General features: G+C 50.3%; 1 protein-coding gene across 3 annotated transcripts in view; it reads left to right on the forward strand.

Annotated features, from left to right (window-relative positions):
• NDST1 (N-deacetylase and N-sulfotransferase 1) overlaps positions 1-23425 on the forward strand; it is a 69247-nt gene extending 45822 nt beyond the window's left edge. For all 3 annotated transcript variants that reach the window (XM_029216246.1, XM_029216247.1, XM_029216249.1), the window contains exons 5-15: positions 589-743; positions 1394-1579; positions 3210-3338; positions 4632-4814; positions 5742-5838; positions 7057-7180; positions 9105-9279; positions 11962-12132; positions 12795-12904; positions 14620-14722; positions 18474-23425. In XM_029216246.1, coding sequence (XP_029072079.1) covers positions 589-743; positions 1394-1579; positions 3210-3338; positions 4632-4814; positions 5742-5838; positions 7057-7180; positions 9105-9279; positions 11962-12132; positions 12795-12904; positions 14620-14722; positions 18474-18593 — 1553 coding nt within the window. In that variant the 3' untranslated portion in view covers positions 18594-23425. The remainder of the gene's footprint in view (positions 1-588; positions 744-1393; positions 1580-3209; positions 3339-4631; positions 4815-5741; positions 5839-7056; positions 7181-9104; positions 9280-11961; positions 12133-12794; positions 12905-14619; positions 14723-18473) is intronic.
• Positions 23426-26254: the final 2829 nt, after the last annotated feature.

Below are 26254 nucleotides of genomic sequence, written 5' to 3' on the forward strand. Positions count from 1 at the left end.
TAGTGAGCATTCCCTCGAGCTGCCTTTTGCATGGGCCACAGTGAGGACAGCCTCTCTTGAGTTCTAGGCAAACCCTATTAGTCTGCAGTTCTGGGAGGAAAGTCTGCAGCATAGCTCCAAAGCCAAATAAGAGCAACACTTGGTTGTCTGTGTGTATTTTTATATTCTTAACCCTTAGCATATCAGATGTAGTTGTAGTGATATACACAAGACAGGGTTAAACATCTTGTACATATACAAAGAGCATCTACAAGTCAATAAGTAAAAGACAAATGACCCAGTAGAAAAATAGGAATAGAATCACAGCAGGCAAGTCAGAGCTAGAAGAAACCATTAGAGTCATTGCCTCTGAACTGCATATTGCATAGACTGGCCCCAAGGGCCAGAGATGGGGAGTACTTGGCCAAAGTCACCCACTGAGTCGAGGCCATGCTCGAATCCAGGGCCCTGGACTGGGGCTCTATCTGCCCCACACTGTAGCTCACGGAACCACTCTAAGCAGCTCTCAGGTGGGCTGTGGCCGTGCACACCCATCACCAGGCCTCATGGCAGGTGGGCCGGGCTGAGCTGCCTGTGCTCGGGCTGTAGGTACTGATGCTGAGGACGCGGGGGACGACCTGCTGCTGTCGTACGTGAAGGAGTTTTGGTGGTTCCCCCACATGTGGAGCCACATGCAGCCCCACCTTTTCCACAACCAGTCCGTACTGGCTGAGCAGATGGCCCTGAACAAGAAGTTCGCTGTCGTGAGTAAGATTCCCTACAGGGCAGAGCCGGGAGGGCTCGGGGCTGGGCTGGGGGTCAGAACTACTGGCCTTGTGCTGCTTCTGCAGTTCGTCTGACAGCTTTTTATTAACATCTTTATAGCTGCTGTCTCATTGAAGCCTCACAGGGATCCCAAGAGGCTGGTATCTCAATAGCCTCATTTTAAACAAGAAACTGGAGCTCTGGGAGGCCACACCAGCTAATAAGAGGTCCGTGCAGGACTTAAACCCAGGCCTGTTTGCTTCCTGAGCCCAAGCTCTCATCTTCAGGCTAGAGTGGGTACCCCAGAAGGCTGGAGGAGATGCCCAGCAAGGAGGGGATGAAGCCTGCTTGCTGGCTCAGCCTGAGCCACCAGCCAGTCAGAGGCCCAGAGAGGCAGGAACAGCACCCGTCCTTGTTCCTCACTCCTGGTGCTGGAGGAAGTGAATGCTGGGCCGAATTGGAGTCCCGGCTCGGCTGGTGCCTCTTTCCGAGACTCTGGGCCCTGAGCCTCAGCTTCCCCATCTGCACCTCAAGGGCTCAGACCCGCTGCTCTGCCGTTCTAGCCTCTGATTTTTCTCTGCAAAGGGGAGATAAAGCCCAGAGGGGAAGAAATCCTCTGCTCACCCTGCCCTGGCCCTCCTCTCCCCAGGAGCACGGCATTCCCACAGACATGGGGTACGCAGTGGCGCCCCACCACTCGGGCGTGTACCCTGTGCACGTGCAGCTGTACGAGGCCTGGAAGCAGGTGTGGAACATCCGCGTGACCAGCACGGAGGAGTACCCCCACCTGAAGCCAGCCCGCTACCGCCGCGGCTTCATCCACAACGGCATCATGGTGAGTGTGGCCCAGAGCCTGGGAGGCGGGTATGCACATGCTATCCTGGGAAGCATGAGTCTGGGGAGCTGGTTAGGGGTTTCAGGCCACTTTCTACTGTCCCCTCTGTCACCTGAGGCTCTCTATCCCAGGGAAGGAGGACTACCAGTCTGCCTCTTTCGTGAGCTACTCCTATGCTTTTGTGGCAGGGGATCAGGAGATGAGCATTCTTTAATGGGCCTCTAGTGAGGCCCTGGGAAAGGCCTCTGTCTCATCCATTTGTTGGCTTATGTAAAATGTGTGTCTGTCGCTTTTCTACACACTGGTAATACTGAAGTGCACAAAATCAAAAGTCCTCACCTTTGTAGACCTGACATTCTAGTGAGGAGACAGTGCATTCATAACTGTGTAAAGTATACAATGGTCAGATGGCATAAATGCTGTGGAGAAAAATCAAGCAGGGAATGGAGACAGGGAGTACTGAGGAGAGGAGAAGCTTAAACAGGATGGTTAGGGAGAGCCTTCCTGGGAATGAGCCATGCTGCTACATGAGGAAGAGCATGCGTGGCAGAGAAAAGAAAACAAGTGCAAAGGCCCTGAGGCAGGCTTGTGCTGCGTGGTTTTGAGGACCAACTAAGAGACAAGTATGGCTGGAAGGGAGCAAGTTGGGAGGAGGTGGTAGGAGATGAGATCAGAGGGGTGATTGATGGACCAGATCATGCAGGGCAACATAAGGCCACTGGATGGACTTTAGCTTTTAGTCTGTGATGGGAGGGTTTTGAATGGAGTGCTCTTATGATCTAACTCATATTTTAAGAGGATTTCCATCATTCTGGCTGCTATGAGTTGCAAAGCCTGTAGGGGGCCAAGTGGGGAGCAGGGAGACCAGTTAGGAGGCCGCTGCAGTCTTCCCCTTGAGGCATAGTGGCTTGGACCAGGGTGCAACGCTGGGACGTGATCACATTCTGGATATATTTAGAAGTTACAGCCAACAGGAATTGCTGATTACTTGGATATAGAGTATGGGAGAGAGAGGTAAGGCAAGGATGACTCCAGGTTTTTGGCCTCAGCCACTGGAGTGGCTAGACGGTTCTCATCAGTCCAGATGGGCAGTCATGGGAAGGCCAGATTCATGCCTGCATCCATCTATCCTCTGACCTCCCAGGCGTTCCTACTGACTCTGGGGATGAGGCGGTGATGAGACGGGTGAGTTCCCTGCCCTCCTGGATCGCATACTAAACAGCTAAACCAATGTACAACCAAGAGTGCTACGAGGCAGGTTGTAAAGCCAGGAGAGAAGTCACAGATTGTGCCTGGGAGAGCTGCTCTAGAGAGGGGCAGGGACCCTCGCTGGGCACACAGTCCAAATTTCCAGAAACATTCTCACTTGCCTGTCCCTGTTACTTTGGAGTCTGCTCATTTTGTACAGAGAAATATGAAAAGTGTTTACATATGTAAAATGGCAAGGGCCCCTGGGCTTACTTGGGGGAGTGTCACAGGCTGCAGGTCTTTGGTGGAGAAGACCCCCAAGGGTTGGGGTGTGTGTGGTCACACAAGAGGCTGCCTTTCTGAGGTCCCCTTTCTGGTGACCCTGCTCGTCACCATCCGTGCCTGGAGAAGCCATAGCTCGTCTCTCCCGCCCCATCCTCAGGTCCTCCCGCGGCAGACCTGCGGCCTCTTCACACACACGATCTTCTACAACGAGTACCCAGGTGGCTCCAGCGAGCTGGACAAGATCATCAACGGGGGCGAGCTCTTCCTCACGGTGCTCCTCAACCCTGTGAGTGCTCCGCAGCCCTTGGCTGGCGGTGAGGAGGGGCTGCGGGACAGTCTGACAGTCGTCTGCAGCCGAGGCAGGCCTTCCCAGGCCTGGGGGGAGGGGCAGGAGCAAGTGTGCAGCCAGGAGTTGGGAAACCCGCACTCTAGCCCTGGCTGTGTCCCCGCTCCTCTGCATGACCTTGGTGGAGAATCTGAGCAGTCTTTTTGTCCCTTTTATAATCTTGCACTTCCATACAACAGTGTTGGCACTTTTTAAAAAATAAACTTATTTATTTATTTATTTGTTTTTGGCTGCGTTGGGTCTTCGTTGTTGCGCACAGGTTTTCTCTGATTGCAGTGAGCGGGGGCTACTCTTCGTTGCGGTGCACGGGCTCCTCATCGCGGTGGCTTCTCTTGTTGCGGAGCACGGGCTCTAGGCACACGGGCTTCAGTAGTTGCAGCATGCAGGCTCAGTAGTTGTGGCTCACGGGCTCTAGAGCGCAGGCTCGGTAGTTGTGGCGCACGGGCTTAGTTGCTCCGCGGCATGTGGGATCTTCCCGGACCAGGGATCGAACCTGTGTCCCCTGCATCAGCAGGCGGACTCTCAACCTCTGCGCCACCAGGGAAGCCCCCTTTTTTTTTTTAACTTGTTATTTTGTTTGTTTATTTTTTTTAATTTTTGAATTTAATTTTTTTTTTTTATACAGCAGGTTCTTATTAGTCTGCACCACCAGGGAAGTCCATTAGTGTTGACATTTTTGTCTGTTCTTTTTCCAATCTTTGTGTTTGTGTATAAAAATATAAATATTGTATAAATATACATGGTAATAAACTGAATCTGTTAAGCTATATATTAAACTATATACCTACATAGATAGATAGTTTAAAATGCACTATATATATAGTTCAGCTGAACTTTCTGGGTCTCTCTTTCCTTATCTGTAAAATGGAAATAATCATCCATACTTTAATAATATTAGATAGATATCAAGTGGTGGTGTTATCTCCTTTATGGGGTAACCGTGTACCCCTTATCTTCCACGCACCCCCTCACCCTCCTGCCAAAAAAGTAGAAAAGAGCACCCATATGACTGCACAGGAGGTCAGCTTCCCCTTTCAGGCGTCAGACCAGATTCACCTGGCTGTACCTAGCCCAAGCTCACACGGTGAGTTTATTGACGGCCCCGGTGAACCTTGGACTGGTCATTGAGCGCGGTCATTGAGCAAGACCAGAGGGTCAGAAGTGGGGGTGAAGGTAGTGAAAGGGGCTCAGAGGCTGACTGGCCCCGCCTCGCATCTTCCCTCCCCGGAGCAGATTAGCATCTTCATGACGCACCTGTCCAACTACGGGAACGACCGCCTGGGCCTGTACACCTTCAAGCACCTGGTGCGTTTCCTGCACTCTTGGACCAACCTCCGGCTGCAGACACTGCCCCCGGTGCAGCTGGCCCAGAAGTACTTCCAGATCTTCTCTGAGGAGAAGGACCCGCTCTGGCAGGTGGGTGGGATGGGTGGCCTGGGTGCCTCATGGCAGGGATGGAAGGCCTACCACCCACGGGCATGCACCCCAGGTATGGTCTCAGGGACTCAGTCCTCAGGCCCTCATGCTCTCTCAAGTGTAAACTCAGGTGCACACTTGCTCACCAGCGTGGGCATGCTTGCTTGTTCTTGTGCACACTAGACCTTCCATGCAGACCTATGTGCATGCATACTCACCTCTGAAAAACAGCACCACAGAACTGTACGGGAACACAGTGTACACAAGTGTGGAAAGCAGCTGCCCTGCCTGGCATGTACCTTCTCACTCCAGCAGGCTCTGAGCATGGGAAAGGGGACTGATCAGAGGGCTTGGGGGACAGTTCTTGGGGAAGTTGCCCCAGGGCGCTGTAAAAAAACTGGAAGCAGAAGCTGGAATTGATGGTCTCAGGGGTCCACAAACCATGGCTTGTGAGCCAGTCTGGCCTGCAGTCTGTTTCTGTAAATAAAGTTTTATTGGAACATGGCCACACTCATTCTTGTACGTACCATCTGTGGCTGCTTTCAAGCTACAACAGCAGAGCTGAGTAGTTGCAACAGACCGGATAGTACCCAAGCCTAAAATACAATATTTACTAAACATTTCAAAAGATTTACTAAACTTTATAGAGAAAGTTTGCTGACCTCTTGCTGAACTTTTAAATTCAACAATAGGAGCTCATGAGCCAAGTGTTGTGCTGAGCATTTTACTAGGCTATGTCTGGGGGCGCGAGACTGACTAGAAACGGTCGCTGCCTGCCAGCCGTTCAGTGTCCCGAGATGGGGATGTGACAAGGGCACATGCAGTTACACTTGTCATTCAGGGCTGTAAGAGCCACATATCCATGTGCAGTGGGAGTCCAGTGTCCATTCTTGGGCACCCCTGACATCTCTTCCCCTGTTGTTTTAGGATCCCTGTGAAGACAAACGCCATAAAGACATCTGGTCCAAGGAGAAGACGTGTGACCGCTTCCCAAAGCTCCTCATCATTGGCCCCCAGAAAACAGGCAGGTCTCTCCATTCTTGACCAGCCTCCCCCAGTGCCTGCTTTCTCAGCCACAGAATTCTGGGGGCCACCATGCCCTAGTCCCACTCCCCAGTAATCTGCCCCCTCTTTCCCAGGAAGTGAGAGTGAAGCTGGGGTGAACATGAATTGCCCATCAGTGTGGAGGTGGGAAGAGGATAGAGGATGGGCATTGGATTCTCCTGTCTGTCCTGAACCACAGCCTCAGGGAGCTCTCCCTGTGTCCTGCTGGGAGTCTCAGAGTAAAATCAGAGAAGCCCAGATTGGCTACTCTGCATGTTGGAGCAGTGCCAGGCAAAACTGGTTCAGAGCAAAGAAGACTGTGATCAATTAGTCATGTCTGCCAGAGGTACAGGAGGGAGCAGAGGAGAGATGGTTGCTAAGTATTTACCATGTGCACTATATGGCATGGATGGGTACTCCCATGTTACAGACTCAAGGCTCAGAGAAGTTAAGTGATTTCCCTAACACATTTAGTTAGGAAATGGCAGATCCAGGTCTGGAACTCTGGTCTCTGTGACCCCAAAACTTATACTCTTGATCACCAAACTCTGTAGTCTCCTTCTCTTCTGGAACCTCTCATTATAGCGTATTAACTGTAGACTCACATGTAGGAAAGGAATGAACTCTCTAAAGGAGGGGGTCGGTCCTGTACTGTCAATTAGGGGAGGGAGTATGAGTGAAGGAAGGGTACCCAAAGAGGAGGCATCTGAGCCAGATTTCTTAGCCCTTCAAGAATTTCATGTCAGCACACTGGAGAGTTTGGAACTCCCTTGTCCTTGAGTTCCTCCCAAGTGCCAGAGAGCACAGAGGCCCAGAGCCAGAGGGACCAGCAGAAACCGTCTAATTCCTGGATTATGAGGAGACAGTTATCAAGTGGACATGACTGCTGGAGTACAGTGGTGAGAGGATTCTGAGGCCAAGTCTTTGTTTAGTGATGAAGAATGCTGTGATGGTTTAGTGATGTCTGCAGTGGATGCAGGAGTTGGCGTGCCCACGTGCAAGCCATGTATTTGCCCATCCTGAGTTTAGTATGATTCCTTCATGGTAGAGATGAGGAAACTAAACCCAGAGAAGGGAAGGGACTTTTCCACTATCTCCCAGTGAGTAATGGAGAGCCAGGACCAGAACCCAGAATTTCAGACTCCATCTTTGTGTTGGGGTGCTGGGCCCAGGTCTCACCTACCTTCCCTCCCCGCAGGCACCACGGCCCTCTACCTGTTCCTGGGCATGCACCCCGACCTCAGCAGCAACTACCCCAGCTCCGAGACCTTTGAGGAGATCCAGTTTTTTAATGGCCACAACTATCACAAAGGCATCGACTGGTGAGTGGGCCTTTCTGTCAACATTGGGATGGGATGGTCTCCATGGAGTCTACCCAGGAGGAGGTCTGCTGTGGCCACAGCAGGAAGCAGCTGGCGCTCGCTTACACACAGCTAGTTCCTGTAAACAGGGACAAAACACGGCGACCCTTGAGTCATGATGCTGGAGCCTGGTCACAGATGGGATAGTTGATGAGGAAGCCCTTTGCCCATTTACATTATTGCCTGGGCTCTGAGAATACTGGAAATCAAAGTCCAGCCCCTCCCTCGCCTGCACAGAAACACCCTGAGTCCCAGAGGAGAAGAGGGACATGCCCAAGGTCCCGAGAGCTGGGGCTGAAATCCAAGGGTTCTGACCCGAAGGCTGGCCCTTCCCACTGTGGATGGCTGACTGTGGAGCAGGAGGTGTTCTTGTGAGCCCTTCAGAGGTGGCTTTCTAGCCTTCAGGGAGTCTCCTGGGGAGGTGGTTGAAATTGCAGATTCTCACCAGAACCTGTCACCAGCAGTTGTAACCCATGTGTTCCTCTTGTTTATTATTTTTATGTCAGTGGTTTACCTGAGGAGAGAGATCATGGGCATTCTTCTGTTTGTGTTGTGGTATTTTTCTGTGTGTATTTCCATCAGTCTCTTTCTAGCTGTCTTTCAGTTAACCAATCATCTGTCTGTCAATCTACCTGTCTGTTTCTCGCTCCAGTATTGCCACAATCTCTTATCGAAAACCCACTGTAGCCAGATGCATTATTGAAAGTCACCTCTTTCCGGATTTAGAGAGACACGGTATCTGTAACAGCACCTTCACCAAGGTCTGGGGCAGTGCCCATTAGCAAATACATTAATAAATCTGTAGCAAAGTATGTGAATATCTATGCCAAGTAAGATTCATAAGTCAGGTTTTGCTGCCAAATATCTTTGCCACAAACTTAGGAAAAAAGCTTATTTCTCAGAGCTTTCTCCATTTAGATAAAACAAACGATGGATTGTGGACGTAAAAATGCTATTTTGTAGAGAAAATTCAGAAATGTGAGAGAGCTAGCAGTTTCTCGGCTCCATTCTCAAGATTTTGATTTTGTTTGTAGGGGTGCAGAAATCTCACAAGCCCCCAGGTGATTCTGATGTCTGATAAAGGGGTCCCTGGGACCACCTAAGAGAAACCCTATCTCACAGGATAGAGTAGGGATCCTACGTCCTTAACTGGGGTAGGCTTTGTGGGTTCTGGTTCCCTCAAACCCCTGAAGGTGTACCTCTATTTTGCCTCAGTAGGTGCTCCTGGGAGGGTCTGGAGTGTTCACTTAGTTTTCTGAGGGGCCCTCAACCTACAGGTGATCTCAAAGGACTGGTGTGGACAGTCACTCTGGGTGTGATGTGGGAGGTTCATCTGGGAAGCTATCAGGTTCACCCGTATGAGGCCGGGGAGGGGGTATGGGTGGCAGGAGGTGAACCCCGTCCCCGCCTTGTCTCCTGGTCCACAGTAGCAGCTTAGAAAGCACCATCAGAGGTCAGTCTGGAGGCAGCAGAGGGCGTCCCTCCCCACAGTGCTGGCGTCCCCGGGTCAGAGGCATCCCCGCTTGCCCCCTAGCGGCAGTGAGAGTTAGGGCCCTGCGAGTTTCACTCTGGGACCATCCCATTTAGGATGGAAAGATGCAGCCCTCTTCCCATACCCTGCCACCCATACCACACCCACAAGTCTTCACATCCTCCTGACCCCAGAGTCTCCCCGAAAAAGGAATGAACTCATAAAAGGGAGACTGCCAAGTGACCACTCCGTCTAGGACCCGGGCCAGAAGTGAGTCCTTGTTTGACTGAGAGCCATGTGCCTGCTTGCTTTCTCAAGTTCCACCCCCAGCCACCGCGGCCCTCCCAGCTGCATCCCTCAGGCCCCTTCATCCTGGGTCTTGCCTGCGAGCCCTGCTCTCTGGGCTTCCTGCAGGTACATGGAGTTCTTCCCTATCCCCTCCAACACCACCTCTGACTTCTACTTTGAGAAAAGCGCCAACTACTTTGATTCGGAAGTGGCTCCCCGGCGGGCGGCTGCCCTGTTACCCAAGGCCAAGGTCTTGACCATCCTCATCAACCCAGCAGACCGAGCCTATTCCTGGTACCAGGTGAGCCGGGGTGGGGCCCTGGGTGGGGGTACGGGCTCTGTCTACCGCTCAGCCACCAATAAATACCAGCAAATATTTATTTATTTAAAATTTATTTATTTATTTAAATTTTATTTATTTATTTTTGGCTGTGTTGGGTCTTCATTGTGGTGCATGGGCTTCTCGTTGCAGTGGCTTCTCTTGTTGCGGAGCACGGGCTCTAGGCGCTTGGGCTTCAGTAGTTGTGGCTCACGGGCTGTAGAGCACAGGCTCCGTAGTTGTGTCGCACGGGCTTAGTTGCTCCGCGGCATGTGGGATCTTCCCGGACCAGGGCTCAAACCCATGTCCCCTGCATTGGCAGGCGGATTCTTAACCCCTGGGCCACCAGGGAAGTCCCTCAGCAAATATTTATTTTGCGCCTCCTTTGTGCCAGCCCTCAGTAGGCTCCTGGAATGCCGTGGTGGGTAAGAATGGTCCCGCCTCCACTGCACTTCTAGCCCGGAGGAGAAGCCAGGCAGAAATCCATGTTGAATACCAGCCGAGTTACCTGCTCGCCCTCCCAGCTTCGTCTGGGGACCTGCCTCTGACTCTGACACCAACAAGAGGTGGAGGCTGATTCCATCTTGATGAAGCCTAGATTCGGTGAACAGTGATCTGGGCTCATACTAACTGTGGCCTCCTTGCTGGGCACGGGGTGGAAGGGAGGTGGGAAATCAGAGAAGGACAAGACACAGGACCTGCCATTCTTAGTGGAGAATGCAAATGCTCGATCAGGTAAGGAAGTTACGTGGACTGCGGTTTGTGCTAGAGAGTGTGACTCCTAGTTCCTACTTGACTATGTAAGAACTAGAATTTTCTTTAATTTCAATGACCTGACTTAATTTTTTCTGAACATCATTCCACCGGGCTTACAGGAAAGCTTAGGCTCTGGCCTTTTGGGGGTTTTCCTCCCCTGCCTGCCAGTCTTCCTAGGATTATGCCACAGTGCCAGGGTGTGGGGCTTCCTCGTCTAGAGCCGATCAAGGAAGGCCCCTCTAGGTCTGGCCACCCTCTGAGCCTCCTCTCTGGGGCCTCATTGTGGCCACAGGCTGGTAGGAGGCAGGTGCAGACCCTCTTTGCTCCCTGTTCCCACAGACCTCTCTCTCTCTTCTCACTCCCCAAGCCTGGGGACCCTCCTCGTCTGGTGGGCAATCTCTCTCTTCCACTTGCTTCTCTAGGACCTTCTGTCTATACCTCAGTATTCTCCTTCCCTCTGGGCTTTGTCTTTGGGGGAATAAAGGCCACTTCTCTTTTCTGCTCTGCCGAGTGTTCCCCACCTCCTGGCAATGAGCAGAGATTGGCTGTCTGCTCTTATCGGGGGAAGGAAAGAGGAAGGAGAAGGCTGTAGAGGGAAAGCGGCCCTGGCTGAAATCCGTCCCCATTCTGTTCTAATGCTCCTGCTCTACCTCTTCACCTCATTGGAGCGTCACGGCAGTTTTCTAGAGGGCAGAGGGCTTTGTGCGTGTCCCCTCTCACAGATGAGAAGACCAAGGTTCAGCAAGCCAGGTGACTAGCTCAAGTTCATATGCTGCCATTTTGAACCCAGCTCCTCGAGGTCTAAGACCCTGTTTCTTCTGTCCATGGTCGAGGCGGGATAAGGAGAAGGGGGACTAATTCCTACCAGGAGGATCCAGGAAGGTGCTGGAGGGAGAGGAAGGACAGTGGCCTGCCTCAGAGGGGAGGTCAGGAGGGGGAGCTGTTATGCACCATTATTGCACCTCCCCCACCCGAGCTCTGTGTGATCTTCAGTGGAGGTGTAGGGGCTCGTGAGGGTTACCCCGGGTGGACAGGTTCCTGATCTCTGGACTTGGGAATTATGCAGATGCCGACTGCCTGTGGCGTTATTTTAGGTGGTTCAAACCTGGTGTTTTCCCCTTTCCAATTCTTTCCCAATCGTTCTGTCTTAGACTGCTTGGGTTGCCATAGCAAAATATTATAGGTTGGGTGGCTTAAACAACAGAATTTTTTTCTCACGGTTCTGGAGCCTAGAAGTCTAAGTCCAAGATCAAGGGGACAGTCGGTTTGGTTCCTGGTGAGAGCTCCCTTCCTGGCTTTTAGACAGCCACCTTCTGTGTCCTCACATGGCAGAGCAAGCAAGCAAACTTTGGTGCCTCTTCTTACAAGGGCACCAATCCCATCACGGGGGCCCCACCCTCATGACTGTATCAGGGCCTGTAGCAGACATTTGTATCTGCCTGGTGTTTGAGAACATTGCTTTATTTTTATTGTATTTATGAATGATTACCTTTATATATGACAACTGATTCTAATTTTCTATTTATGGAGACAGTATTGAGTTTTATTTTGAAATACATTTACGTGAATAAGAAAGATGATTCAATGCAAAGAAACTTACGTTGACTTGTCACGTACAGGTGGTTTATGGATATGGCAGAAATCACAGAGGTGGTGTGAAGCAACCAGCATTTGGAAGCTCTGATCTAGTCCAACTCCCATCTCTCAAAGATGGAGAAACTAGGGCCCCCAGGGGCTATGACTTCCCTGAAGTCACATGGTAATGACAGGTAGAACCAGAACTTGAACCCAGGGCTCCTGGTTCCAGCTCAGGGTCTTCTGGCTGCCTCCTGGTTTCTGTCCCACAAAAGCCTCTTCCTTTGGTCCCTCCACGTGACATGCTGACCCTCTCTCTCCCCTTGTCTGCAGCACCAGCGAGCCCATGATGACCCAGTAGCCCTGAAGTACACCTTCCACGAGGTGATCACAGCTGCGCCCGATGCATCCTTGAAACTGCGCGCCCTCCAGAACCGCTGCCTGGTCCCCGGCTGGTATGCCACCCACATTGAGCGCTGGCTCAGCGCCTTTCACGCCAACCAGGTAGCTGCCTGTCCCTGACCCTCGGGAGGGCAATCACAGCCCTGGCTCTGGGCGGTTAGCAGAGAGCCTCAAAATCTCTTTTACCAGTTACAGGGCCAGACATGGTGTCATTGGAGAGTTAGATCTTTGGGGTCTTCAAAGGTTTCAGTCTTGTTTATCCCAAGCCCTTGTCCCATCACAACAGGCTCTTTATCCCTAAGGGGACCCAAAAAGCTCTGGGATAGGCCCCTGGGAGTGAGGGAGAAAGGTGTGTGTGACGGAGGGAGAGCCTGGTTGCAGAGGTAGATGGGGCCAGATTGCTGAGGCATTTTAGGGAAACCCTTGGAGGGTTTAGGCAGGAGAATGACATGTGGTCCAAAAACTTGGAGAGAGGCAGAGAGGGGGTGTCATAGGGATATGAGGGGCAGGCAGGGTTTTGCCGATAGCCTAAACCCTATGAGAGGATGGCATCGGTCAGAGGAAGCTGGCAGAAAGCAGGGAGTTAGACTGCCCAGGACTGAGGCATGGGGGCACCTCCCGTCCACAGGTGGAGGAAGAAGCAGTCTACAGAGTGTGGGGTCCCCAATTTATGACCATGGCTGCTGACCCAGAAGACTGGGGGCCTGTTTGCCACTGGAGTGAAAACAGGTTCAGATCACACTCTCCTTTTTCTTTTTTTCCAGATTCTGGTCTTGGACGGCAAACTGCTGCGAACGGAACCTGCCAAAGTGATGGACACAGTGCAAAAGTTCCTTGGGGTGACGAACACCATTGACTACCACAAAACCTTGGCGTGAGTGTTACCTTGGCCTTTCAACGGGGGGATGTCCTGAGCAGGCACCTGGGCGCAAAAGCCAAAGGCTTGAATGATTAGGAGAAAAACACAGACTAGTCAGCAAGTGTGAGGAAGTACGCATGTCCCTGATGGCAGTTTAGCAGGAAAGTTAACATGACTTGAGTCACATTAATAAAGATATTGACTCAGGAAAAAGTGAGGTGATGACTCTGTTCTACTCTGGTCAGTCCTACACCTGGGGTGTTCTTTTCACTCTGGGCTGAACATTTTCAGTGTTTTACCTAAGTAAGTTAGACCAGCAATGAGCAATTCCAGTTCCCACAAGGGTTTCTTATCATTAGATTATGACTTCAATATAATTTAAGGAAAAAGATACTATAAATATTGTCCTTGACTAATCATTCCCATCACTCAAAACCCAGTGCAAGTGCACTGAGAACGCTGTCCCAAGATGGATAAGTGCCAGCCTGTGTTGAGGGGGCTCAGGGCTGGGGAGAGGCTGTCTCCTAGGGTACATCACAGACAGGTGACACGCTCACCGGGATGAGGGAGTCTCAAGAGAAGGAGAAATAGTCACCTTCCCCAGCTACCTTCTTAGGAAAGCCCTTCAGCAAGAATATTCCCTTCTCCTTACTTTGGAAGTTGAAAACGGAAGGTGGAAAATGGTAGTCAGTCCTTCCCTTTGAGGGTAGAAGGGAGCAGCAGCTGCGGGTATGGCTGTGGCAGTAGAGATGCCTGGGTTAGGATCTCAGACATCTTCTTTAACTGTGGGCCTTGGACATGTGTCTTAGTTCCTTCAAGCCTCACTTTCCTTCTCCGTAAGTTGGGGATAAAGGTAATAATTCCTACCTCCGGAGGGTCACTGTCTTGAATGAAAGCATGTGGGTGGGGCTCTTGGCTCAGTGCCCGGGATGTACTAATCTCAGTAAATGATAGCTACGCTCATCGTCATCGTCCCCGCCATCACCATCACATGTGCCTACCCTGGGACCCATTCAAAAGTCCCTATCTCCCTCTCCTGCCAAACGTGAACTGTGTTTTCCTTCTGTCCTCATGCCTAGGAACCTCCTAATGGTTCCTGATCTGGGACTGAATTCTGATGCCATTATGCCTCTCCTCCCCATGACAGCATCAGATCTCCTCTCCCCAAAATACCGTTGAAGGTCCAGCATGACTTCAATTCTGAAGGCAGTCTTGCTCTATCATTTCTGAAATTCATTAGAAAAAAAACACAACTTTCCAGTGATGCACATGCTTAAATGCAACTGTAGATACAGCATTTCTTGATAAAGACTGAATTTATTAAAAAGCAAAAGAACCTCCACTAAACTTTTTCCCCCCTACTGGGTTCTCACCCCGGAGTTGGAGAGTGCTAAGAGGATCCCCAGAATAAGGAAGGATGGGAAGTGTTCATGTTAGGGACTTGCTGCAGCAACTGAGCCTGCCCAGTCAGGAGAAGAGAGATCTCAGAGCGTGCGGCCTGCCTTCTGCTGGGAAGAGGGGGCAGGTGTGTTTAGTGGAGCCCAGAGCCAGAGCTTGGGCAAACAGATGCAAGTATCAGTCCCACAGACCAGAGTGTGCCTATGGGAGTGGATCCTGTGATTTTCTAGGAGGCTCTGCCATTCCTGAGGTCTGTGAACATTGCCTGAAGTGGGAAGGGGCTGGGCTCGGCCGGGCCAGCTCCCACCCACAGGCTTTCCCCACCTTCACAGGTTTGATCCAAAGAAAGGATTTTGGTGCCAGCTGCTCGAAGGAGGAAAAACCAAGTGTCTAGGCAAAAGCAAGGGCCGGAAATACCCAGAGATGGACTTGGACGTAAGTAGCAGACCTGCTGCCTGCAGCAGGGGAATAAATGTTGGGGGTCCCTGTACTGGAGGGAGTCTTCTCTTTACCTGACACGCAGCACTCAAGGACCTTGGCATTTCTTGGGTGGTGTTCTTAACAGGAGGAAATGTGGGCTAGGGGATATAGTGGATCAGAATTGATTTAGTCAAATGAGTATTCTACAAGGGCTGAATGCTATGGGACTTTGAGAATGAATCAGACCTGCTCTTTGCCTTCAAGGAGCTCCTAGTCTAGGAGGGAAATGAGTCACATGTGCCAACAAGTAGAATACAAGGGAGGAAGTGTTTTGTGTAGTTAGGTATGAACAAGTGCTGTGAGACTACAGAACAAGGACATGCCACTTGAAGTTGGATGGGTAAGAAGGCTTCTCAGACGAGGTGGGGGGGGGGTGTCTCTCGAGTTGGGCCTGGAAGGATGGGGTGGTATTTGGACCTATGGCATGGAAGGATAAGGCATTCTTGTAGGAGAGGATGGCATGTATAAGGATATAGGGGAAAGGGCACACACTGTGACTCTGGTTACATTTCCCTTTTTTTTCCATTACCCCTTGATAATTTTTTAAAAACTGAAGTATAGTTGATTTATAATATTGTGGTAGTTTCTTGTTCCCTGTGGTATACAGTAAATTCTTGTTGCTTATCTGTTTTATATATAGCAGTATACCTGTTAATCCCATACTCCTAATTTGTCCCTCCCCCTTCCCTTTCCCCTTTGGTAACCATAAGTTTGTTTTCTGAGTCTGTCTTGTAAATAGATTCTTTAGATTCCACATATAAGCGATATCATACGGTATTCACTTAGTATGATAATCTCTAGGTCCATCCACATTGCTGCAAATGGCAATATTTCATTCTTTTTAATGGCTGAGTGTTTTATAGTGTGTGTGTGTATATATATATATATATATATATGTACCACATCTTCTTTATCCGTTCATCTGTTGATGGACACTTAGGTTGCTTCCACATCTTGACTATTGTAAATGGTGCTGCTATTAAATTGGGGTGCATGTATCTTTTCAAATTAGAGTTTTTGTCTTTTCTGGATATATGCCCAGGAGGAGGATTGCTGGATCATATTGTATAGACCTAGTTTTAGTTTTTTAAGGAACCTCCCCATACTGTTCTCCATAGTGGTTTCTCCAATTTACATTCCCACCAACAGTGTAGGAGGGTTCCCTTTTCTCCACACCCTCTCCAGCATTTGTCATTTGTAGATATTTTAATGATGGCCATTTTGACTGGTGTGAGGGGCTGTCTCATTGTAGTTTTGATTTGCATTTCTCTAATAATTAGCAATGTTGAGCATCTTTTCATGTGCCTCTGGCCATCTGTATGTCTTCTTTGGAGAAACGTCTATTTATGGCTTCTGCCCAGTTTTTGATTGGGTTGTTTTGATATTGAGCCGCATGGGCTGTTTATATATTTTGGAGATTAATCCCTTGTTGGTTGCTTCATTTGCAAATATTTTCTCCCATTCTGAGGGTTGTCTTTTTGTTTTGTTTATGGTTTCATTTGCTGTGCAAAAGCTTTTAATTAGTTCCCATTTGTTTATTTTTGGTTTTATTTTCATTACTCTAGGAGGTGGGTCAAAAAAGATCTTGCCGCGATTTATGTCAGAGAGTGTTCTGCCTATGTTTTCCTCTAAGAGTTTTATAGTATCCGGCCTTACATCTAGGTATTTCATTCTTTTTGATGCGATGGTAAATGGGATTGTTTCCTTAATTTCTCTTTCTGATCTTTCATTGTTTGTTAGTGTATAGGAATGCAAGAGATTTCTGTGTATTAATTTTGTATCCTGCAACTTTATCGAATTCATTGATTAGCTCCAGTAGTTTTCTGGTGGCATCTTTAGGATTTTCTGTGTATAGTATCATGTCATCTGCAAACAGTGACAGTTTTACTTCTTCTTTTCCAATTTGGATTCCTTTTATTTCTTCTTTTTCTCTAATTGCCGTGGCTAGGACTTCTAAAAACTATGTTGAGTAAAAATGGTGGGGCTTCCCTGGTGGCGCAGTGGTTGAGAGTCCACCTGCTGATGCAGGGGACATGGGTTCGTGCCCCGGCCCGGGAAGATCCCACATGCCGTGGAGCGGCTGGACCCGTAAGCCATGGCTGCTGAGCCTGCGCGTCCGGAACCTGTGCTCCGCAACGGGAGAGGCCACAACAGTGAGAGGCCCGCGTACCGCAAAAAAAAAAAAAATGGTGAGAGTGGACATCACTGTCTTGTGATCACTTGTCAGCTTTTCACCATTGAGAATGATGTTAGCTGTAGGTTTTTCATATATGGACTTTATTATGTTAAGGTAGGCTCCTTCTGTGCCCATTTTCTGGAGCGTTTTTAATCATAAATGGGTGTTGCATTTTGTCAAAAGCTTTTTCTGCATCTATTGAGATGATCATATGGTTTTTATTCTTCAACTTGTTAATATGGTGTATCACATTGATTGGTTTGCGTATATTGAAGAATCCTTGCATCCCTGGGATAAATCCCACTTGATCATGCTCCTTTAAATGTATCGTTGGATTCAGTTTGCTAGTATTTTGTTGAGGATAAAGATCAGAGCAGAAATAAATGAAACAGAGATGAAAACAATAGCAAAGATCAATAAAACTAAAAGCTGGTGCTTTGAGAAGATACACAAAATTGATAAACCTTTAGCCAGACTCACCAAGAAAAAAAGGAGGGCTTCCCTGGTGGTGCAGTGGTTAAGAATCCACCTGCCAATGCAGGGGACATGGGTTCAAGCCCTGGTCCGGGAAGATCCCACATGCTGCGGACCAACGAAGCCCGTGCTCCGCGACTATTGAAGCCCAGGCACCTAGAGCTAGTGCTCTGCAACAAGAGAAGCCACCGCAGTGAGAAGCACGCGCACCCCAATGAAGAGCAGTCCTGGCTCGCCGCAACTAGAGACAGCCCCGCGCTCAGCAACGAAGACCCAACACAGCCAAAGATAAAAAATAAAAGTTTTTTTAAAAAAGAGAGGACTCAAATCAATAAAATTAGAAATGAAAAAGGAGACGTAACAACTGACACCACAGAAATACAAAGGATCCTAAGAGACTACGACAAGCACCTATATGCCAATAAAATGGACAACCTAGAAAAAATGGAAAAATTCTTAGCAAGGTACCATCTTCCAAGACTGAACCAGAAAGGAATACAAAATATGATCAGACCAATCACAAACACTGAAATTGAAACTGATTAAAAATCTTCCAACAAACAAAAGCCCAGGACCAGATAGCTTCACAGGCAAATTCTATCAAACATTTAGAGAAGAGTTAACACCTATCCTTCTGAAACTCTTCCAAAAAATTACACAGGAAGGAACACTCCCAAACTCATTCTACGAGGCCATCATCACTCTGATACCAAAACCAGACAAAGATACCACAAAAAAAGGAAATTACAGGCCAGTATCACTAGTGAACATAGATGCAAAAATCCTCAACAAAATACTATGTTTCCCTTTTCTTCTTTGCCCCTGGTTTTAATTCTCTCTCTTCTCCCTATCAATCACAAGAATTTTGACCTTGTGTGCTGTATTTTGGTGCTCCTACTATATGAGTTTTCTTTTGAAGGTTGTGATTTTTGAAGAAGATTGTGAATAAATAATGGGAGTGTGGGATGATGCCAACAGAATGGTGGTTTTAAAGAAGAGGGGGGTCACTCTTGAATCAGCACATGACCAAGATCTGAGCTTTCCTTCCTGTTACAGTCCCGCACCTTCCTGAAGGACTATTACCGGGACCACAACATTGAGCTTTCCAAGCTGCTGTACAAGATGGGCCAGACACTGCCCACCTGGCTACGGGAGGAGCTCCAGAACACCAGGTAGCCACGGCCACCACAGCCAGACTGAATGTGACGGCAGGGACGTCCTGCCACACGCTGAGCCAGACTGACCTGCAGGGTGGGGAGCTGGGCCCGGGCTGGCCAAGTACTTAACAAGCAGTACTCTGCTGCAGCCCAGGCAGGGCCACACGCGCCTCAGAGCATCCAGTGCTGGGTTGGTGGCCTCTGGGACCTCCTTCACCAACCAGGGTCCATTCTGCTCATAGTTTTCCATGGGGAGGCCACTTCCTGTTGGTGGAAGACCACAAGCTGGTAGGAAGCAGTCCACAGGACTCTGTTTTCTGTCGCTGTGTTCTACCCACCCTACCCTCTCCATCCCATCCCATCACTCCCTGCTCCAGTAGGGTGTCCACTCAGTAGTATTTTCCCTGTCCTCCAGACAACGAGGAGAAGAGCCCAGCTGGGGCTTTTGCCAAACCAGGGAGAGAGATTGGACGTTTCTGTGATGGTTCAAGCCAGGCTCTTCAGAGGGGTCAGCTGGGAACCCAGAGGTGGTCCCTAGGCTGGGTGTGAGCGTGTCCAGCTCGAGAGAACGCTGGACCTCCACCCCCATTCTGCTTCATACCTTCCCATCTCACCTTCCCTCTTTAGAGAAAGAATCGCTGGTCCCTACAGTACCCACCCAGTCCTAAAGGCCTCCTTCAGGGCCCTGGGGCACTGCCACGCATTTGGACCCAGAGACCCAGGCCTCAACCCTACCCCGGTTCTTCCCCCTGGGATATGACATGTGTGGTGTTTCCTGTGGTAAAGGACTGAGGCGGTCGTGGAGTCGGCCGTATACATGTCCCAGTGTACATATGTTGTCCCTAAGCCCACCTGGCCTTGGCCCCTGGCAGATGCTGGGCAGACTTGATGAGACCGCCATCCCTGCTCTGTGCCAGCTGCCTGTGGCCAAGGGTTTCTAGAGAGCCCCTTAACCTCCCAAATACTAAGAAGCTAAAGTATTTTAATATTTTTTTTTCTTGGTGCCAGAGTTCATACCCTGGGTGCTGGGGTCGCACTGTGTTACATATATATATATAACATGTATATATATATATATATATATATATATATATAATATTTTTTTTTGGTTGGGTTTGTTTTTAATTCAGTCGTACAAAATGGTGGCAAGCCCCAGTCCCAAAGGGCGTCATATCTCAGTGCTAGAGAATGGGATGGAAGGGCAGCGGTGGTGGTGGGGGGGGGGCCCGTGTTCATGTGCGGAGGCCTCAGGGACACAGTATGGAAGTGCCCTGGGAGAGGTCAAGTGCCATGGCCGCCCCGGGGGCTGCCCCAGGTGAACAGGTGGCGAGATGCATAAGGAAGACCTCTTTCCAGGAGATCTGGCTTCATGAAGCGCGGTGACCCTGGGGCACTTTTGGCCAAAGGAAAAGCCAGGTTGGGGTAGGAGACCCCGGGGCTTAAAGGCTGGCCTGTTCCCCTTCCCCTCACATGGTGCTACGTTGGGAGCTGCCCTGGGAGCCACAGAACTGTCTCCAGGCCCCCTGCCGACAAGGGGGTCTCTGGGCTATTTTCTGGTTGGGGCCTGCTCCTACCCACCCCTCCCGCCCCCATCTTTTAACAATGTGAAGTGACTAAGGCTGGGGTGCCTTTCCCCAGCCCCTCCCACTGCCAGTTCAGCTTTGAACTGACACCTGGGAAATCCTTTCTGGAGAGCCTTGTCTTGTTCAGAAGACTCTACCATGTTGGGGCTGAAGGGTCCTTCAGCGGGTGTGGACACAGGTCCAGAAATGGGAGGTGGCCTCCAGGGCTGATGTCACAGAACCGATTGGGAGCAGGGCCAAGAATTGAACTCGAGGCTCCCAATGCCGAGCCCAGTGCTCTTCTTCCGATGCCACACTGCCTCTGAGCCCGTCCTTGGGACCCTACTCTGTGCCAGGTTGCTGTCCCTCCTTTAGTCACGCCCTTGGTCATTCCAGGATATGGGGACAAACCACTCCTTCCCAGCCAGGGTGCCTTTGAGCCTTCTCAGTTCCAGCTCTGCATTTGCATCCCTGTCGTGCTCTCCCCACCTCAAAAGGTTCTTTCCCAGCCTGGGAGCCTGGATCTTAGTTCCCAGGGTCTCCACTGGGATGGAGAAGTGGAATGTCCTACAGGGCCAGCTGCATCTGGCTCTACTGCCTCCTGAGTGAAGCGTTTCCATCATGCTTCTCATTGGGGCCTTAGAACCTGGGAACCCTGGTTGCTGCTAACCCTGCAGGGGATGAGAAGCAGAGTGTCTGAGGACAGGGTGGCATGTCTGCGTGTACGCTTGTGAAGACTTACCTGCACCAGGAACCAGACTCCCAGAGCGGGCAGCGGCTTCCGTAGCGCAAAACCTGGGCCTCACTTCCCGTCTGTCAGCGCGGGGCTCTGCTGCATGACCCATGAGGATGTCACAGCTCCCACCATCTGAGATCTTCCCTCTGGGCCTGGACACCTGGGCAGGCTGCCCGGAGCCTGTCCTCGTGGGGCGGGCAGGTCCGCTCCCCTCGTCCTCTGGCCTGAGGAAGAAACAGGCAGGTTTGAGGCCCTGTGGTAGCAGAGGAAATGCTGGAGACTTTTGTCCAGGCCCTTCTGGGAGGCTGGGGACTTGACCTGTCACATGTTCTCAGTCTGTCTTGTCACTGCTACTTTTTCCCTTCCCACTAACGAATCTCTCTCGAGAACCCACTTCCAGGACCGGTAGGTACGGGGGAGGGGAGAGAAGTCCCTCTGGGTTCTCTCAGCCGCTGAACACAGATTCCGCCCGCCCCCCACCACCACGAGAGGAGAAAACCAGAGGTCAGTCATCTTCCATGTTTACTAAGTCACTGGCCAAAAACAAGAGAAAAACCTCTCCCGTCCCTTCTGCCATCTCCTCCACACACCTGTGCCTCAAGCTCGGTGCAGGGGGGATGTGCAGCTGCCTCCGTCACTCGGGGCTCTAGAGCTGCCCACAGTGCGGGCATCTTGCACCTGGAGAAGGAGTCTGAGGTTTAAAGACTGGTCTCTTTCGAGCCCCTATGTAGGAGCAGCCGGTGCCTCTGGGGCCCAGCTGAGGGAGCAGTGGTCTGTTCCCAGTAGAAGAATACTACTAGGTTGACTCGCAGAGATTGCTGGTCCCAACATCGAGCCGTCCCCACAGGTTTGTTAGGAGAAAGAGCAAGTAAATAAGTAAGTGTTGTACCAAATATTCTATAATGAGCTCCCACTGCCCACCATTCAGACTTAAAATTAGTGTTTTGCCACATTTTAATCTTTCCTTCCGTACAAGCATATTGTTTCTGAACTAGTTTAAAAGTTGCAAATAGAAGGAGACTCCACCCCAAATGCTTCAGCCTGCATCTCCTAAGAGCTAGGACATTCTCCTACAACTGGCCCAGTGTCACACCAGTAATTTCCCAGCAACATCTGCTAATCAACCCATATTCACAGTTCTCCCAAATAACTTACACCTGGTTTTGGAATCGGGAACTAGTTAAGGTACACATGTTGCAGCGAACTGTGTTTTCTAAAATCTCTTTCGAGTCAGTAAACTTTCCCTTCTGCTCACTCCAGTTATTTGAATGACATTATTTCGGAGGCTAGCAGGCTGCTGTCTTACAGAAGTCCCACATGCTGGATCTGTCTGTCTCTTCATGGTGTCATAGAACAAGTTCCTCTAACCCCTGTATTGGCAAGGGTGATTTAGGCTATGGGGATTGGTACCTTTTGTGCTGACCTGAAAACTTCAGTCCATCCTAAGATGCCCCTCTGCTGTCACCTGTACCAAGTGCCAAGTCCGCAGAGGGGCCTGCCAGAGCTGGAGAGGGCGAGGGAGGAAGCATCACAGCCGCGCCTGGGAGGGTCTAGAGAGAAGAGGCTGGACCACGCAGTGTGGGCCTGTTGGGAATGAGACGTCCCGGACTCAGAAGATCCTGCGCTGGCCCCTTTGCTGCTCCTGGTGATGGAGCACAGGGCACCAAAGAGCATCTCTCTTTCTCTCTGTTTTGTGGTCTCTGGGTTTTCATTTCCTGGAGGCCCATGGTCTGTGTGCACTGGGGCAGAGCCAGCCCCTGGGATGCACCAAAGAAGGGCCCCGCGGGGGCGCTGCCCCACCCAAGCTGCGGCTGCGGAGAAGAGCACTGGGCTGGAGGCAGGAGATGTGACATTTTGTCCCAATTGAGTACACTGAGTAGCTGAGTGACAGTTTTCCTCCCAGGGACTCAATTTCCCCATCTAGAATGAGCAGATGGGCCTACAGCATGGATTTTCAGACATCAAAGAAGGAAGCAGGTCTGCTGTAGTTGAAGTGAGGATGGAGGTCCCAGGCCCCCCTCACTGCTGCCCACGAGGCACTGCTGCCTGCCCCCAGAGGCTTTCCCTCGCCAGCTCAGAGAGCCAGAGACATTTTTTAGTTCCCACAAGAGAGAGGCATGGGCTTTGTGTGGGGTCAATGTCAAGGGCCTATGGGGGGACTCGGGCTGTGTTTTATCCTAATAAGTTCACCCCTCCCTCTCTCCTTCCTCTCTGTGGCCCTTGAGGAGAATGAGGGCGGAGAGGGTTTTCTATGACTGTGCTAGCTTTTATTATCAGCAAGAGGGCTCCTTTTGTAATTTGTGCATGAAATTCATGTCATCTCCTGGGGAGAGGAGAGGGCTGACTGGAGAGGGTGCGGGGCACATTAGGGGAGCAGGCAGAGGTTTCCTTCCCTCGTGGGAGTGCGGAGAGGAGCAGAGAGGGGGGCGCTACCCCGCTCACCTGGTCAGGGCTCTCAAACCAGCCGTTTTGGGTTGTGTTAAAAGTGGGAACCTTCCCTCCATTAATGTACAATCTTGAACTAACTGCTAATAAAGTGGGGTTCTGTTTGTACACATTGGTCCTGTCTGTCCGTCTGTCTGACGTTTTTGCAAGGCCCGCAGGGGAGGGTGGAAAGAAGGATGTTCACATGCACGGCCAGTCTGGCCGCCCCCGTACACACAAGGTGACTGTGAAAGATCAATTCAATGGATTGTAAACTGAAGCTTTTCTAGATAGCAGAGGCCTGTCCCAGGACAGCCAGTGGACAGAGGGCTCAGGTGACAAAGAGCCCTCAGCCACGCTAGATGGTTGAGAAGTGCTGGGGCTGGAGCACTGCACTGAGAAGAGCCTCAGTCTAGAATTAGTTCTGCTATCAGTGTGTGAAGTGACCGGGCCAAGTCACTCTAATGCTTTGATCCTCGGTTTCCCTCATCTCTTAGGGGTGTGGAAGGAGTTGGACTCAGTGGCTACTCTGGAGAGCTTGCTTAAAATGCAGACTCTCCAGCTGTGCCCCTAGAGATTCCTCTCTGGCAGATGTGGGGTGCGGCCCGAGCACCTGCATTTTAACAACCTCTCCAGCACTCTGGGAAACCCTGGCTCAGATAGAGGGCTTCTATGGGTTCTAATTAATTCAGAGTCCCACTGCCCGAGGAATGAAAACTTTGGGTAAAAACCAATGACTTCCTAGCCCTCCCAGCCTGGTTGCGCTTGAGATTTGCGGGGGAGGGGCAGAGGCAGGGAGCAGAGAGGCAGGAGCCTCTGTGGAACTTTACAACATGCACATTCCCAGGCTCCCCTAGTCCCGTCCACTCAGTCAGAACCTCGGGCAGAGAGACCCAGAAATGTGGCTTTTAAACAAACTCCCTGCCGCACAGGAAAGTGTGGGAACACTGAATCTGGCCACGAAGGATGAGCCAGAGACGCTCCACAGAATTGTGGACGGCTGCCCTGGGGCATGCTGGGACACAGCTGGGAGCACATCAAAACACCAGCCCCAATGGTACAAGGGCAGCACTTGCAGACACCTGTGTGGGGTTTGTCAGCTGGGAGCTTGGTATGGGTCGTGGGGCAACAAGAACATGGGTGGAGGCTGCATTAATGGGAGCACTGGATCTGCATGATACAGGTGGGATTCGGTGCTGGGTAGGTGGTCAGGCTACATCAGAGATTTTTGAATTTTAAAACAGCCTTTTGTTTTTTAAAGAGAAACTTAGTTGAAAACCAGGTAGAGGCAGGAAGGGTGTTTCTGGTTGGATTTGGGGTGAGTATCTGGACTGTCATCAGTTCAACTGCTCTCTGTCACCGTACTATCTTGGAACCCTAGGAATCCTTGAAACACACTGTGAAAGCCCAGCCCAGGTGCTCTCAGAGGTCCCAAGAGTCCTGCGATTCTAATAGGTTGAGTGAACAAAGACACATCGAACCCTCCTCACCCCCTGAGTGAGGAGACCACTCAGGGGACATGGTGCCCCAGGAGCAGTATTGGATCCTGGAAGTGGGCATTTCCCTCAGAGAAGCCCTGGATCAGGTGCACAGGGCAGTGTGTTCCATAATAGCAAAGCCCTAGAAACAACTTAGATGTCCATCTAGAGGGGATCAGCTAAGTAGCCACTCGTGTGGCCACATGCTGAAACATGACGATGGAGGAGAGAATAGTCAGCTCAGTCTCCAGGTCCCACCAGGAAATATCTTTGAGACTGACCTAAGTGTGACCATTTGTGGAAAGAGAATGCTCCATAACTAAGTACACATACATACTCTGCTGGCTCGTACTGCTTATGCTATGCTGCATTATTTTTCCTGGCAATGTAGCTAGCTAGCTCTCTCTCACACCAAACTGGTAACTGGTTAGTTCTGGAAGAGGGGGCAGGGAAAGGGGAGAAGATTTCAAAGGGGACTTTAGCTTTGGCTGAAATATTTTACTAAACACAATGAAAATGCATGTATCAGTTGTGGAATGAAAAAGTCTTAAAAGTAATTAGAAATGGGTGAAGCAGAAAGGGGGTCCAGGCAGCTGGACTGTTGTGGGATGCTACCGTGAAAGCAGCCCTGCTGTTCCCCCAGCCCACAGGCACCCGAAGTGCAGGGCCTGAGGAGGCCCTGGCTGTTGGGGGGAAGTTCTTGCCTTGCTGCAGGTACCCTGAGCACTTGTCAAGCCCCTGAGCTGAGGATTCCGACTCGCTGTGTGACTATAGGTGACTCTCAGCTCCCACATGCTCACAAATGGGGGAGTTAGAGTGAACACCAGTGTTGGGACAAACCGACATTGCATGCCTGAGAAGGACACAGCCTAACGCCTGTGAAATTCCTGACAAACACACCAACATGAATCTACCCAAGGAGAAACAGTGGTACATCCACGTTGAGGGACATTATGCAAAATAACTGGCCTGAACTCTAAAATTGTCAGGGTCGTGGAAGATAAAGAAAGGTGGAGAAATGGTTCAATATTAAAGGGTACTGAAGAGACCTGGCAATCAAATGTCATTTATGATCCTGGAGGGGTCCTAGACCAGGAAAGAGTTACCTATAAAGAACACCATATTGACAACCGGCAAAATGTGAATATGGACCGTATACATTGGGTAATAGTACTTTATCAATGTTAAATTACGTGATTTTGATTACTGTTCTGTTAGAGTATGTCATTGCTCTTAAGTCGTACATGCTGAAATATTGATGGGTAAAAGGGAAAAATAAAGCTGAATTTTAACTGATGTTCTTTTTCCAATGGGTCAGACTTATCTGGTGCAGTTCACAACATGTCCACCAGGGGACACTATTATCCCAGTCTCTGACGGGCTAGAGTCGGCGTGAGCCTCCCCGGGAAAGACTGGGCTGGTAGTTAATGGTATTGAGGTGATGATATCATAAGGAATTCAATGACATGAATAATAAAAA

The sequence above is a fragment of the Monodon monoceros genome, unplaced genomic scaffold, assembly GCF_005190385.1.
Source record: "Monodon monoceros isolate NGI ecotype Baffin Bay Population unplaced genomic scaffold, NGI_Narwhal_1 Super_Scaffold_12, whole genome shotgun sequence".
Taxonomy (NCBI): domain Eukaryota; kingdom Metazoa; phylum Chordata; class Mammalia; order Artiodactyla; family Monodontidae; genus Monodon; species Monodon monoceros.